Source organism: Piliocolobus tephrosceles, chromosome 11, assembly GCF_002776525.5.
Source record: "Piliocolobus tephrosceles isolate RC106 chromosome 11, ASM277652v3, whole genome shotgun sequence".
Taxonomy (NCBI): Eukaryota; Metazoa; Chordata; class Mammalia; order Primates; family Cercopithecidae; genus Piliocolobus; species Piliocolobus tephrosceles.
The window spans coordinates 53,099,828-53,116,370 of NC_045444.1; the positions used below are offsets into that span (position 1 = coordinate 53,099,828).

Genomic DNA, 16,543 nt, shown 5'->3' on the forward strand with positions numbered 1-16,543 from the left:
TTATCTATTAATGGGATGTCTCAGTTCCTGACTATGCCATACAACAAATCAGCTTTGCTCTATACTAGTAATTCTGTTTTCCTTTCAATTCTGCAAGAAGTGGAAATGCAAACGCAGATCCAGTTATGGGTTTGGAGATGCATATTTCATGAATTGACTTTTTTCTCTACTCTTGCATTCAAAATTATCTTTGCCATGCTCATGATTGCCCATTTTATTACCACTTTTCAAAACTGTGTCCATGGTGCTGCTTCCTTGCCATTTTGCGGCTGGTTTTCTCCTACTACTCAATCTGTGTCTCTTCTCTTCCTACCCACATCCACCTTCCTATAGCTCTGTAAATTGTGTCAGGATCCCATGCTCTTTTTTATAGAAACTGAATCAACAGAATTATATTCTGTGAAGAAGATTCTTGCTCAAGTTGTGAAGTAAATTAACTGCATTTAGAACTGCCTAGATCAACTATTAGGAAAACAAAAGCAAAAACACAAAGCAACCGCATGAAGACTTGCATTTCCCAAGATGAAAGATAGAAAAGCCTTTTCTTCAAGCCCCAACAAACCATTACTTTTTCCCTTGCCCTCATAAAGGCCTGCATGAGACTGATCTCTCTAACATGCACCCCACGCTCCTTCACAAAGCCCTACTCCCCACTCTACTCAGGCTTCTTTGGGTTATGCTATAGGGATGTAGTGGTAGCAAGTTTCGATGAGTCCTCTGTCTGTAGGTTCCCAAATCTCTCTGGGCCTGAACCAGGGCATCTTTTCCAAGCTTCCGAAACATCACCTTCTACCCCTACCATGACTCTACAAAGATCTGGAATCAAACCATCCTCCTTGTTCAGCTTGGGCGTGGAATCCCAGTGGGAACTTTGAGCATTTAAGCCCTCTTTATGCTGGGTTGTACACTGGAATTCCCCGGGCAGCCCACATAATTGATTTAATTGTTCTGGAGAATGCTCAAGGAGCAGGGGGATTTGATAGCTCTCTAGGTGATTCTAATGTGCAGCAATGACTATGACAGTGCAAACGTAAGGCAAGATTTGCCATCCCAGGGTTGACCTCTCCCTTCTTGATTTCTGATCTGAGGCTTATTGCCTGCCCATGTCATTCTGTTCACACTCTGATAGCAGGGGCCTTCTTCTTATGTTGACATTTCTCTTGAGATAACTATTGCTGTCAAAAAATAGAATAGGAGACTGAAGAATCCAGAGAAAGCAAAGGCTTAAAGAAATCATGGTGAAAATAATAAATATTAGCCAGCCAAACAACCAATTTACTGATACCCTAATCCCAGGTAATTCCTTTGTTGGTGGTAGACTATATTGAAACAGTAATTTCTGCATATGTATGATATATTAGAATATTAAAAATAAACTAGCCTATAATCTCAGCACTTTGGGAGGCCAAAGTGGGAGGCCAAGGTGGGAGGATCATTTGAGGTCAGGAGTTAGAGACCAGCCTGGGCAACATAGCAAAACCCCATCTCTGCAAAAGAAAAAATATTTTTTAATTAGCCAAACATGGTGGCATGTGCTTGTAGTCCAAGCTACTCAAGAGGCTGAGGTGGAAGGATGGCTTGAGCCCAGGAGTTCAAAGCCACAGTAAGCCATGATCACACTACTGCACTCCAGCCTGGGAGACAGATAATAAATGATAGAATGATATAAATTAACTGAAGGAAAATATATTAAAACATTAAAAGTAAACAAAACAATCAGAACAAAAATAAATTAAGGAATTTTTAAAATTTATTAGATTGATACACCAATAATTAAGACTGAAACTTTACTTCTCTATAATTTCTTTTTGCAATCTTTCATTAAAAATTTATTTTCAAAGGATGATGCAACCTATACATCTAATGTGTCTTGGGTTTGTATCTTTGGTATTTCTGTATCAATAATACTGTTTTGTGAAAGACAGAGCTTTACTTAATTATAAAGTGAAAAACCTTATTAAATTATGTAGTGAAACTGCCTATAGTTTTTTAGATCTTAACATAACTAAACCACTGTGTGGACTTTTCCTAGGATTGAAGGTGTGCCCATAAAATATAATCAGACTGTCTTCCGTGTTCTACTAACATGAATCACATTACGTTATAGCCACACACTATAACTCTCAACCTCTGCTAGTCCCAAATGAAGCCGATGGTAATTGCTAACTGTCTGCTGAGGCATGACCATAAAGTTTCAGTCACAGTCCCTTTGCAAGTTGAAAGAAGCCATTTCAGCTTCTTTCTGCAGAACCTATTGGTATATGAGTTAGACTGCTAATGCATAGAGGGATTCACTCCTCCCTCCCCTGTGGTAGCATGGCAGCCGTTCCAGTACAGCATCATAAAGGGAAACTCATTCCCAGTCTACACTCTGAAGACACAGGTAGAATGTCTGTCTGTGTCTTTTGCGGAACATCTTCTTGGGGAAATGCTGCAGTCTGTATAGTGTGTCCATTCAGCTGGGTTCTTTTACTTTGCTGAAAAAAGCTAAGTACACTAATCTTCCTGGTGACTTGGCAGGTGGTTAGAAACATTAACATGTAGAGGGTGCCCTGGCCCTTTTTCTCAGGAAGTCAGGGCCTCGGTGGATAGCACAGATATCCATTAGTAAGACTGAGTTGCAAGCACAGATCCAATTGCTTTTTAAAAATCATCATTGGTTTCTTTTCTTTCTATGATTCATTTTACTCATTTTCCAAAATAGGATTTGTAGAAACAGCATTTACCCCAATTATTCAAGTACCAATACCACAAGTTTTCTTCGTAATAGTATCGTGGGCCTTCTGTTTCTATAATCCTATTTGTTCCTAAAGAACCTATTTTCAATTTCATTTAGAAAAGAAATGTACACTTACAGATATATCCTTCACTCCTTTAAAGTAAAATAAATTGGGGTTGCTTTGCGGAAAAAGGAGTGCTGCTGTTCTCATCACAAGGCCTTGAGTTGTTGAGGAAATGGCACCTAGATCCTTTCCCCCAAAGACAAAAGGTCACAGCAAGAGTTTCCTCCAAACTTAATTAGGTGATCTCAAGAAGTATTTGATGTTAACAAAGATGTAAAATACAGATCTTTTGACATAATGGAATTTTATATTTTCTTTGATCAGAGGGAGTGTACATCTAGGGAAAGTTGAAATAGAAGAGACATTTTTCTATTGCCCCTTCTGTCTGAAGGCTCATATTAGCTTAACAATATAAAAGCAGATCTTTTTGTATAACTATATTAAATAGAATTCTCAAGTGTTTAGACAATATATTCTAATATGCTAATTAAATTTACTCTATTTTCAAATTGCTATAATGAAATGGCAAGCCACAAAATTTTAACTTCTTAGATTTTGCTAGTTTGTCAGTATCAAGGAAAGATATAACAACAAAAGAAATCATTAATGTTATAGACTCATTATGCTTGTAGAACTTAGTGAAGTCTGCAAAATGCTTTTTCCACATAGTTACTTTTATGAAAATGGGTGCTTTTTGTTAGTACTTGACAGAATATATTATTAGCTCTTTCTGCTTCTTCTGGGTCTGTATTTCTCAAAATAAACCCATCTTCGTGGGTCTTTGAAAATGATTGGTTTGAATCAAGCTTCTCTATTCTTTCTGATGTTCATTTAGTTATTAATTTGCATAATTACAAACAAATTATCATGCTAAAAAAAACTGGAAGAACACAAGGCTTGGGAAAAGTAAGAGGCATTAAGAAGTTCTGTCCTTAGAGCCATGCTATTGTAGACATATGTTAGGGTGACTTCATTTTTGCCTAGCTTCATCATAGATCTTAACAACACAGAATAAGGAATGAGGTTACATCTTCTTCTAGGAGCTTTTTCTTGGACTTGTTCTTTATCCTTCGCTCCTGGGTATCTATTTAGGCATGGAAAGGAGGAAATTGTTCACCTCTTCAGGAACGAGTGGAGGCCACTTCGTTTCTCACTCTTTGAGAAGGACAGTACCCACATTATGTACCTACCACTAGATGGATTCCAGATGGGGAGCCAAGAGCTCAGTCAAACTTGCTTACCCTTGGGTGAATATCAGTGCCCTCTAGAGATATTGGTATACCCTTCTGTAGCATTTGAAATTTATTCCTTTTCCTCAGAGTACAAATTACAATAATCTAATAGCAATTCAACATATAGCAGTGCTTAAAAACATTGAGAGAGATTGTTGGGACTTCAGTGAAGTCAGTACTGTAGGCTGGGGTTCATTTTGTGAATCTTTTTACCATAAACATTTTGTATCAGCATTCTAACACTGTAAACAAATACCACCCCCCCCATCATAGTTTCTTTTTCTTTTTTCATTTTTGAGATCAAGAAAGAAGTTTTCATTTCTTCCCTGAACTCCTTTTCCTTCCTTTCCTCAAAACGTAGGCCTTTCATTTCTACATAAGGAATTATGATAATAAGAAATAGTACCATCAAGTCTATATGCTAAGTACCTCACAAATGCATGTTGAATGCATCACTTATTGACTTTAGGTGTTAAAAATATTAATTCAAAATATCTTGTTGCTGGGATTCTAGTACACCATATTCACGATGTATCTTTGATATTTTAAAAACTTACATAGCATTCTTCCCTAAACCACTTGTACTGGTTAAATTCATTTGAAATCAACATGTAGAATGCTAGCATGGAAGAGCCTTAAAGAAATTTGATGTTACTCAACTGTAAAGGGCCTTGTACTTTACTTTTCCTGAGACTTCACAACACTTGATCAATGGTAGCCCTTCCTGTCTCCTTCAGTGCTCCCCCAGCTTCTGTCCCAGCAGTTTACTAGCGAAGATACTGAGACTGAAATTAGTTATGACTTATTTACATGATTTCTTACTTGAACCGATAATGAATTTTGGCCATAACCCAACAGTCCTACCACTCCAATCTCTTTTCACTCCCCTAGTTGCTCGTAGATACAATCATTAGTGCAATTACAAATTATTACCTTTTCAGTTTTCCTCATTTTATTTATTTTAAAGAAAACACAAGTTATCATTTTTGTCGTAATTAATAATTGCCCTGTGATGCCATGTTTGTGCAGATAACCTTGCAATGCTTGGATCCAAGCCAGATCTGTTTTATTAATTTTCTTCCTTCTTGTTTGGATTTTATATAAGGATTTAAAATGTCATCTCTCCCAGTGAAAAGGACTGATGGCCATAAAGACTCAGAGGGACAGTGAAAGAGAGAGGGAGGTCTGTATAATTCAGTATAACAGCAGCTCTTTATGATACCCTTAACAGGAAAACTGCACTGACTCAAAGTCTTCCTGCATGTGTTTGTAACGTCTCATGGAACATACGTTACCAAAAAATAAGCCCAAATCAGTTTTTTTAGTAAGATTTGGATAGTGCTTTCTACTATGTTATCTATTGTCAAAAATGAGTGGCACCCCTTTTCTTGTGCTTTTAACTGGTTTCCATTTGGTTAAGAAGATCTCAGTATTCATAAATAATATTTCTTAGGAAGGCTAATGGACAGTTTTCTTTTTTTTTTACATCAAAACTATTTTCTATTCTACCACTCAATGAGGTAGAACCAGCCACCACTAAGTGAAATTGCAAATACCATACACTCACTCTCCTAGCTTTGCTAATGTCTAGGACCCAGGTGTGCGAACAAGACTATACTGATCACCTCCATCTCAGGTTTTGCATAAGAGTTAGTGACATGAGAAGCAGGGACCATAGATAATCAATTTTGGTGATGGCTGGTGGCAGGAGATTACTGCAATTTCAGTAAGTTTGTAAGTATTTCAGAAGCAACATCCAGTACACACTCTTGGTGGCATTGTCAGTGAATGAGTCTGAGGCTGGTGGCAGCAACCAGGGTACGTTTACCAGATGTCTCTGCAACTATATTCTGTACTGTTACTGGGTACAAACCCTCCAAGTCTTATTCTCCAGTTTCCTGGAGATTTCTTGAGATACACTCTCCACCCGTACCACCCAATGCCTCTTCAATAAATTCCCTTTTCTGTTTAAATCAGTCAGGCTCCAGTGCTTGAATTTGGGAGCTGTGACTGATATAAAGATAAATTATCTACAAATCTTAATTTTTTTACTGTCAAAATGGGAATCATACAACAGTACCTTTCAGGCAAAGAAGAATCCTGCAAAGAATTGTGTAATAATAGATTAAATCATTATGAACTGACTGTTCACTAGGTATGAGTTCATGAAAGATGAAGTGTAAATAAATTGGATAGGTGATCACAAACCCGCTCTCTGGCTATATCTCTACAGAATATTTCCATGTGTCAGGAGCCAGAATGGTTTGGAAGTGTCACAATACATACAGGCTCCTTTTTCCTTCTCCCTTTGAGTAACTAACCCCCCTAAATCTGTTCCTTCTCTGGTGGAGAAAAAAAATGTACCTATTGGGAGATTTGCTTCTTGTTTAGTTTCTGAACTTAATTCTACAGTGAAATTCTCCAGTAAAATTCATTGATGTAGCTGAACTCCAGTTTTACTCAGTCTTTTGGAGGGCCTTGCTTACTACCAAATCCTGAATTACTAGGAAAATGTCTGACACAAGTGTGCAATAAATATTTGTTAAGTAAAGATACCAAACACTTTGGTATTTGTAGCACTTGTGAGCCAGGTTTTTAAAAATATATCAACTTATTGCTTCTTCACAACAACCTTCTGAGAGAGGCAGTATTATTATTTGGTTATTTGAACCAGAAATGGATGCATGGGAGGCCTAAGTAACTTTTCCAAGAAAAGTGAGCAAATGTGATACTAACCCAGGAAGGCTGACTCTAGAGGCTGGGCCTTATATTTATGTACTTTTTGAAGTAGCTGATAATCATTAGGCACCTACCATATGTTAGACACAAAAGATTCAGTTATGTGTATGACATTATTTTGCACTCAAAGAACTGACTCTATTAGAGAGACAGATCGAGAACAAATAATTACAAGTGCAATGTGTCCAATTCTATGACAGAAAATATAAATGAGGCTCATTGGAACCCCAGGAAGTTGTGATAAACTTTAGTTCAGGTGAAAGAGGATCAAGAAAGACATCTGAGAAGGGAGAATGCTTTAGCTGAGACTTGAAATAATTTTTCATGCATATAGAATGCATTCTAGGCAAAGGGACAATTTGTGTAAAAGGTAAAACAACATGATATATTTGTGAGTGTAGTGAGGCATAACTGAGGCATAAAGCTGGAGATTGTGGCAAAGGTCAGATAATAAACAAAATTTTATGTCATGTTAAAGAATTTTTACTTTCTTCTAAGGCAATCAAGAGCCATTGAAACAATTTAAACAGGAGAGTAAGATAAATAGGTATGTCTTTAACAAAGATTATTCTGGCTTTATAAGATTGATACAAATAGGTTAAGGTGAGATGGAAGAAGATAAATTAGGAGACTACTGAAATAGTCCAGATTAAATATGTGAGGACTTAAATGGGTCAGAAATTCTAGGGTAAAGAGGACACAGACTCAAGGGTTATTTAAATCGCAATAGACAGCATTGGTAGGGCATAGAAATCAGTTGGATATTGGTGAGGAAGGGATGGTAATCAAGAGGTAGAGTTCTGTTTCTCAATTTTGGTTGGTGTTAGTTAGCATAGGACACATGTTACCTCTATTTTTTTGTTCTTTAGAATATTTTATTCTTTTTGTAAACTTTTTATCTGTAATTTCACTTCCCTGTAAGACTCTAAGTTTCAGCCTCTTGTTGGACATTTATGTTTATTTATATCCTAGTGTCTCTGTTTAAGATTCTTTGTGTCTATGTTGGATTGAAATATTATATACATATATATCTTTAATATACATCTTCATAAAACTTCTGAAATGCTTTCTTTATTGTGAATTGAATGTCTTTATGTAAGCTGCATTTTTAGTTTGTCAAATAAATATTGCTATTTATATGACTAATATGTTTGATGACTCAGTTGAGAGTGCATCTTTTATATGTTCTTTTTATGAATCTTCAGCGTTTTGGGCCTCTGGAATATGGCTCTATAAATAATACTTTTAGAGCAGGAGAAGACAGTCAGAGTTCTAGCTGCTAAAACTAGCATTGCTTATTCAGAATCCTCCCTTTTATAACAGCAAAATTTTGTACTTTTAAACCAATTATTTTCTTTATTAAAAATGATTCTTTGCTCTTTCTAGCTAAATATTACTGAAGCATAATTGTTTTTAGTCAAAGAAGAGTTAAAATTAATGGAATGATAACACTTCTCTCAGAAATTAATGCAATAACTCTGCATAATTCATGCTTTGGTATATATTTAGCATTCTTGTTTCAAGGGAATTGCAAGCTAACTGAGCCTTTTTGTATCATTAAATATATATATATATATTTTTTTTTACATAATACCGCATAGATAGAGATATGATCACAGAAATGTGTTAAACAATACTGACAATGCCTAGCCCAATGCCATTGAGATAGCCAATGTTCAGTAACTGTTGTTTGAATAAATAAATGCATGAGTGAAGCTCTACAAGGTCACTCGTGTTTAAAAATTTAGCGCTTTCAAAGAAAAAAATCACTACATTAAAATGTTTTGAATGTTTAGAGCTAATAATCCAACTAGCATACTTCCATAACTTTAGCAGAGCTACTATTGAATTAAGTAAAACTGGAGCCTTCATTGCTGAGTATATTGAGTCACATAAAGACTTAGGACATGGAATTGCGTTAACTCTTCTTTTCCCTTAATGTTATTTTCTTATTTTTATAAATTAAAAAATGAAGATAAATCATTGTCTTTCAGTGTCATCATAAATATCTCAGCATAGTTACTAAATGTCATAGTAATTCTGCCCAATGCATCCCACTGCAGTTTCTACATGATCTTTGACAACATGTCAGATCCATTAACTCAGTGAATAACAATTCACAAAAAAACATGCAAACTAGTTTGTTTAGCATCATGAATATCTTTTTATTTTCCTGTGTTGAAAGAATCCTTACCTGTGTGTGTGTGTTTGCTCTCTTTGTATACATATTTTTTATTTTAGATTCAGGAGGGTACATGTACATGTTTTGTTACATGAATATATTGCATAATGGTGGGATCTGGGCTTCTAGTGTATTTATTGCTGTCTTGGTACAGACTTCTCCTTTCTCTGATGGTGTCAGCTACCCTTTACAGTATCACAGCATTGCGCATATTTTTCCATAGATGTTCTGATCACATCTATGAACATCTGTGAAGAGACTCCTCTTTCTGAGTGCACTTTGTAAAGTGACTGACATATTATTGCTAGTGTCAAAGGGATGAACAACCGAAACAACAACAAAACGAAATCATAGGGTTATGTGGAAGAATTTGGAATCTCAATTTTCAAAGCAGATTAAAAATTATAAAATTTTCACACTACTAAAAAAAAGTGACTACTGTATTTGCCCATGTGTTTATTCCTTGATGTTTTACTGGATATCTACTGTGTGCATGGAAGCTAATCATTGGGATTTGAGGATGTATGTGATAGACACAGTTCAGTTAAAGGAGAGGATCATATTAGCAAATGATGACTGTGAAATGTGATAGGTAGATAATATCACAGGAATAGAAAAAGCAAGAATAGTGCATCCTGTGTAGGAGTCAGGAAAGGTTTCAAAAAGAAAGTAATTTTTGAGCTTAGTCTTTAAGAGGGTATAATGAATGTGGAAAAGCCTTTATATAAAGCTCATACCTTAGAGATGTCAAGTTGTATATTGTAATTTGTAAGGGAAAATTAATAAAAATTAAAAGAGAAACCTCAGAGAAAAAGGAAAAAATTCAATGTTTGAATTTTAATATATTTAAATCCAGACAAATACAATGGTCACCCACAAATTGTTATGCTCACCACTTAAAAGAAAAATAAACTGATTATTCTTTCAAAGCTTGAATCCACTGACATTTTTGCTAAGATGAACAGTCTGTTTTGGTATGGTTTATGTCTGTTTGACAAAGATGTAAATAACATGAATGTATCATAACTTTTTCTAGTTTTATTAAAAATGAGATTAGTAAAAATGCTATATTACTGGCATTGAACATGAACTTCTGCTTTTTCCACACTAGTGAGGCAGTTACCATCTACTATTCTGCCAGTCTTTCCCCATGTGTTTTTCTATTGGATATACTTCCAAGAGTCACAATAATAGTGAATCGCCATAAAAAAAAAAAAAAAAAAAAAAAAACTTTTTAAAAAGTCTGTCCTTTTTCCTTACTCGTTGCACTATAATGAGTTTACAATTTTATTGGGAAATTTACAATGTCTTTCCCTATAATGATATAAAAATGGAAAGTTGAATAGGCAGGATACGAACTGTTTCCTGTGCAAGATAAATCCCCTTAGAAGATGTGCATAACAACAATAGATTTTTGTGATATAGTTGGTTAATATATAAGCTCACATCAGACTGATGTGACACCATATGCAGACACCATAATATTGTCTTGCTGTTGTACTGCATTTTCTTTTTTAGATTTCAAAGTTAGAGCACATAGATTATCTCTTTTCCTTTCTTTTAATGCCTCATGAGATGAAAGACCTGAGTTTAAGTATGATTTCATGATTTTCCCAAGAATACAACATACCTAGTAAAGGAGAGGGTTAGGACTAATCTCCCATTCCTGACTACTGGTTAACTGACCTGTGTACAAAATAGCATTTGTCTCTTGCAGATTGGTCTATATTTAAATTTAATTTTCAGCAACCAATTTTATGAATTATTGGTGTAAATTTATGCATGGTGATCTGACCAGAGTTGTTTAAAACATTTTATTTAATTTGATTTCTGCCTGAGCATTATGATGATGCAACTTTTTACCTAACCCTATACTCTATAGACACCAACAATTAGAAAGAAAGTCAGGTTTTAAATCCAAACTAAACTAGTTGAAAATTTTAAACAGTAAATGGTAGAAACAAAAGCTTGGGATATTTTAAGGAGTATTTTATGTAAGATACAGCAACCAGGGGGCTGTAAAATTGATGCATTGATGCTAACATACCAAACTAGTGTGGCAATTACAGTTCTATCTGGAAATAGCACATAAATGCTGAAGTAGAAACTTATGACTTTAAACAAAATTTATGTACATTTGTACTGTTTATTTTGTATCATTTCCTACAAGAAAATATATGTATAGATGATAGACATAGATTGTTTTTACTCAAGTAGATACACATTAACTATAAAGTGTTTGTCCCAGAAAATAACTTTCAAAATATGTGTCAAAATTACATTTATTTACAGTTTTTCTATTCCAAATATTTTGCATTTTTCTCAATACAGAGATTTATGTCACTAACTCTGCTCTTTCAGATTGGTGACAGGTATCTGAAACTCAAATTTCCATGGGTACCAGACAAGTTTTGTTGCTTTTTTTTTTAATGTCAACTTGCTCTTAAATATTAGCTAATAATAGTGATGGTGGCCAGCTAAAAGGTATATGCCCAATTAAAAGCCAGACTCTGCCATGTTGGAATATGAACGCAGTGTTAACCATGTCTTCAGAGTTTTTAAAAGCAGAAAGAATTTTTTATTTTTGTAGATGTTACCTAATTCAAAACTCTAAAATCACTGTGTAGGCCAAATAAAGCATGTCCCCAGGCCACAGCGGGCATGTAGGCCTCTAGGCGGAGACATGATTCTATAGAAATGATCACGGTGCCCCTCACAGGGACCTTGGTTCTGATCAGGTGTGCATTCTCCTTTGCTACTTCACTGTCTATTTCATTGGTACTTCCTAATTCTCAGTGTGTGCATGAGAAAGCCATAGAATATTCCCATTATATGCCTAATAGATGGAAAGACTTGTCACAGATGTAAAGAGCTGTCATTAGTGCCCATGCATTTTTTTTTATATCTGCAGTTGTCAATGATTGTTATTGCTCTCTCCAGCACAATGCTATTTGTAGCCTCAAATAAAACTTGATTATGCAAGGCATCTTGTTATATGGAATTCTGATTCTTTGAACTTGAAGGAATGAATATGGATTGTTCATTTTCTATGCTCCTTCTCAAGAAACTAAAGCATTTTGTTCATTGTTCTATCCTCGATTTTGAGAACATTCCTCGCAAGTAGGTGTTTGAATAGAATTAATGTATTGCTGAAAGTTTGCTATCTTATTCATGCGTACTCTCCTCACTTATTCATTATGTGAACTTTATCTTAGCACAAACAGTGTGTTAAACATGTTACCAATATCATTTGAAATATGTGGATTATTAACTAGGCCTAGAAAGCATTCTGCTTGGAAAAGAAATTACAGTGGTCTTCAATTTAATGAGATACAATCTACATTTAAAAGTGTAAGTCCGTATTTTGTCTTTGGTTTTATGTAGGACTTCTAGGAAGCCCTCAACTTTTTTTTTCTTAATTCTCCTTCCTAGAAAAGCATAATAAGATCAGATTATACTGTAACATCTCTAACTACATGACTAACTGCTCCTTGGTTGATGAGACTTTAAACCCTGTATAACAAATACCCTTGAGGCGAGAAGTCTCATACATCTACTGGCATTAATTTTATACTTATTATTAGTTTAAGAGATTGGGATTTGATATTATAAAGTTTTTTAACTTACTGCAAAAAAACATTTTAGTAATACTATTTTAATTAATAATGATAATATACCCTTGTTCACTCGACTATTCTGTACTAAGACAAATTTTTAAAAGTCAAATCTCAAAAATAGTATTTATTATTCATTTGGATATCAAGATAAAAGTGAAGTCCCACCTTCAGGCACATTCAAAAATATGTTATTGTAAAGAGTCATCTGTCTGTATCCTTATTTTTGGATGTTAAGATTTTTAGCAGTATGCTAACTGCTTCATCATATCAATCAATCAATCAGTCAATCAATCAATCATATACTTGTGTCAGAATCACATTCTGTAGTAAAAGCAGGACTGGATCACCAAAATTAATAGGAGCTCCGAGTTTGCAATTCATTAAGGGTCAACCGTTCTAACTTCACCAAAATCAAGAGTAGTTCCACATGTGAAGATAGGGAGACATAAACTAGCATAATAATCTATATTGGATACATTTAATGGTTATATTCTTCAACTGAACTCTGGATATGTCATCATACTGGATGGCCAATTTGAAGACTAGTATGTCTTTTTGTACCATAAAAATGTGACTTGTAAACAACAACAAAAATACATATATTTTTTTTCAGGCTCCTCTTTCTCATACTGGGTAATGCATCATTAACACTTTTGCTTGCTAAGGGTAGCAGGCAGAATAATGGTCTCCAGATATAACTATGTCCCAGTCCCCAGAATTTGCGAATACATTAAATTACATGGCAAAGGAGAATTAAGATGCAGATGGAATTAAGGCTGCTAATTAGATGATATTATGATGATGAGATAATATTCACTTATCTGGGTTGGTCCAATGTAATCATAAGGGTCCTTACAAGTGGAAGACAGTATCAGATAGATGGCAGTATGAGAAGTTCTCAGTCTGATAGAGGCAAGGGCCATTAGCCCAGGAAAGTGGGCAGCCTCTAGAAGCTGCAAAAGGCAAGGAAATGGATTGTCCCCTCCAGCTTGCAGAACAGAATGCATACTTTCTGATACTGGCCAACACCCAGGAAGACTCTTTCAGGGCTTCTGACCTATAGAAGTATAAGATCCTAAGATTATGCCGTTTTAAGCCACTAAACTTGTGGTAATTTGTTATAGCAGCCAAGAAAACTAATATACTAAAGAATCTCAATTTTTTTCCAGAAATTGTCACTGAAATTGCACAAATAAAAAAAGTTAAAATTTTTACTTTTCTTAAGGCATTGTCTGTCTGTCTGTTTGCTTTCAGGAGGCAATTCATAGCAGCCAGGTTGGCACTTCAGAAAGCAGCCAGGAAATGGCAAGAAATGAACAAGAAGGGTCCAAAGTACAGAAAATTGATGTTCATGGAACAGAAATGGTAACTATTTAGAAAGGCAGTACTTTCAAACACTTTCCAGTACTGTATGGAAATTACGACTTTGTTGTAAGCATTTGTATTTATTGTTACTTATGTATCTAGTATCAATACCTATCAGTGTTTCTTTCTCCACTTTCAAGTTCGAATTCTTTTAAAAGTAAAATAGGGCCTGGTGCGGTGGCTCACACCTGCAATCCCAACACTTTGGGAGGCCAAGGCAGGCAGATCATGAGGTCAGGTGTTCGAGAGCAGTCTGGCCAACGTAGTGAAACCCCGTCTCTACTAAAAATCCAAAAACCTTAGCCAGATGTACTGGTATGTGCCTGTAATCTCAGCTACTCAGGTGGCTGAGGCAGGAGAATCACATGAACCCAGGAGGCGAAGGTTGCAGTGAGCCAAGTTCGCACCATTGTACTCCAGCCCAGGTGACAGTGCAAGACTCCATTTCAGAAAATAAATAAATAAATAAATGTAAAATAGGCACCCTATAAAAGTATGATTGCACTTTAGGCGTCAATTCAAATATATTTTATTATAAGTGAATCTATGTGTTAAAATAAATGATAGAGGCTTAATTACCATCTTTCAATGTACACTAAAGTATTGGGTGAAAATCACTGTAAAATGAAGAGTATTATGTGTAAATAATAATACTTCTTAAAATAATTGACTTCTTAAAAACAATTTATTTTCAAATTATCTGTAAATACAGGTCTCTCATCTTGAAAAGCACACCAAGGAAATAAACCAAGCATCTCAGTTTCATCAATATGTTCAGGAAACAGGTAAGAGTCTGGTATTATTGACTCCAATACTCCTTTCTCCTATTGATGTGTTTGAGTTTGAATGGATGACTTCCAAAGCACAATCCTCCCCTCTGAGTAACTTTAGTAACTATGACTCATGGTTCCAGGGAATGCTGAATAGGATTTCTACAAATAATTAGATTTTGCCTGTAGGCATAGGTGCAATAAGTTTCTAAATTAGTTTATTGGCCATCAATCCTATGATATATCCATTCTAAACCTTAAAGCTAACCACCTCTGAATTCCTTTTTGCCTCAGGGACCTACAGTGAAACTTGATGTTTATCAAGCTCCCTGAGAATAGAGTTGTTATCTATACTGAATTAATTTTAATAACAGATTTAAGCACTATTAAGTCCAGCTCTCCAATCTGTAGATATGAGATTAGACTACAGCCAAATTTGTGCAAGTTTGCACAAGGCTGGACATAGTTTGTCTTGTCTGTAAAAATGGAATGAGCTTTGCTACCCTGAAGAACTAAAAAAAAAAAAAAAAAAAAAAAATTTAAGCCAACTGTAACCAAAACTTTACTTGATTACATGACTATATCTTTATTTTGGTTTTATTGCTTAAGAAAGTAGGTCTTCTGCAATTTCTTTTCTTGTTTTATACATTTTATTATTTTTTCCTGAGCATAAAAGTAGAATATGCTTGTAGAAAATTTGGAAAATCCAGAGATAACCAACATTTTTCTTCCTGTATTGTCTTACTATAGTTCTTCCTATATTCCTAAATTATATAATGAAATAATGACATATGTATGCTTGTACCTTGAATCTTTTTACTTAATGTACATTGTGAGAAGTTTCCCATAGCATTATAATTTTATCTTTTTAAATTTTTGTAGAGACAGGGTCTGGCTATGATGCCCAGGCTGGTCTCACACTCTTGGGCTCAAGTAATCTTCGCACCTCAGCCTCCCAAAGTATTGGGATTACAGGCATGAACCACCATGCCCAGCCGTAATTTCTTCTTAAACATAATTTTTAGTAATTACATAGTATCCCTGGTGTGTTTTTCTGTTTATAGTCATTGATACACCTGAGGATGAAGAAATTCCAAAGGTTTCGACTAAGTTGTTAAAAGAGCAGTTTGAAAAGTCTGCCCAGGAAAAGATCCTTTACTCTGACAAGGAGATGACAACCCCAGCAAAGCAGATTAAGGTAAAGTCATTTCTTTACACAGAAACATATTAAGTGTAAGACCAAGCTTAAATGTATAACATTTTCAAATTACTGAAATTTGAAGTGGCTTTTCAACAAAAAAGAATTCTGAACTAGCATTTATTCAGTTCTATAAGGAGAATATTGACCTGCATGCCAAAGGAGGTAGAGTAAAAACTTTTCTCACTAGAGGAAAATAAGGGAAGAAAAAATTATGTATGTTCTAAAGTCTAATAATTAGCATTAAAGTAATTAAATAAATTTTAAATGCCAGATGCTTACTCTGTTCTGTTTTAAATTCCAAGGAAAACGAAACAACCCTCAAAAGTACTTTAAGAGTTTTACTGTTTCCCTCTAGATTACTCTGCATACCACATTAAGTAAAGGGGAAAAAAAAATCACAATTATGTGTAAATTTTAAAATATTGAGTCCTTGATGCATTGAATGGCAAATATAACTTTACAAGTAAAAATGGATTATAGGAAAGATAGTGACAAATACTGACTATTATTCCTAAGTAGGTCTCTAAATGAGTACATCACATATTGTTCCCAATGGAGATATCATAGGAGGGTCCAGGTTACAGACCAATGAAGGGCAGTGCCTAGGAAGCCTCGGCCACTACACTCACCTTTATAAGATTTGATTTTCTCTCC

At 35.0% G+C, this 16,543-nt stretch overlaps 1 protein-coding gene across 8 annotated transcripts in view; it reads left to right on the forward strand.

The window, feature by feature from the left end:
* XIRP2 (xin actin binding repeat containing 2) overlaps nt 1–16,543 on the forward strand; it is a 351,802-nt gene that overhangs the window by 317,804 nt on the left and 17,455 nt on the right. For all 8 annotated transcript variants that reach the window (XM_026454147.2, XM_023188124.2, XM_023188120.2 and 5 more), the window contains 3 exons: nt 13,808–13,918; nt 14,631–14,703; nt 15,753–15,886. In XM_026454147.2, the coding sequence (XP_026309932.1) occupies nt 13,808–13,918; nt 14,631–14,703; nt 15,753–15,886 (318 nt within the window). The remainder of the gene's footprint in view (nt 1–13,807; nt 13,919–14,630; nt 14,704–15,752; nt 15,887–16,543) is intronic.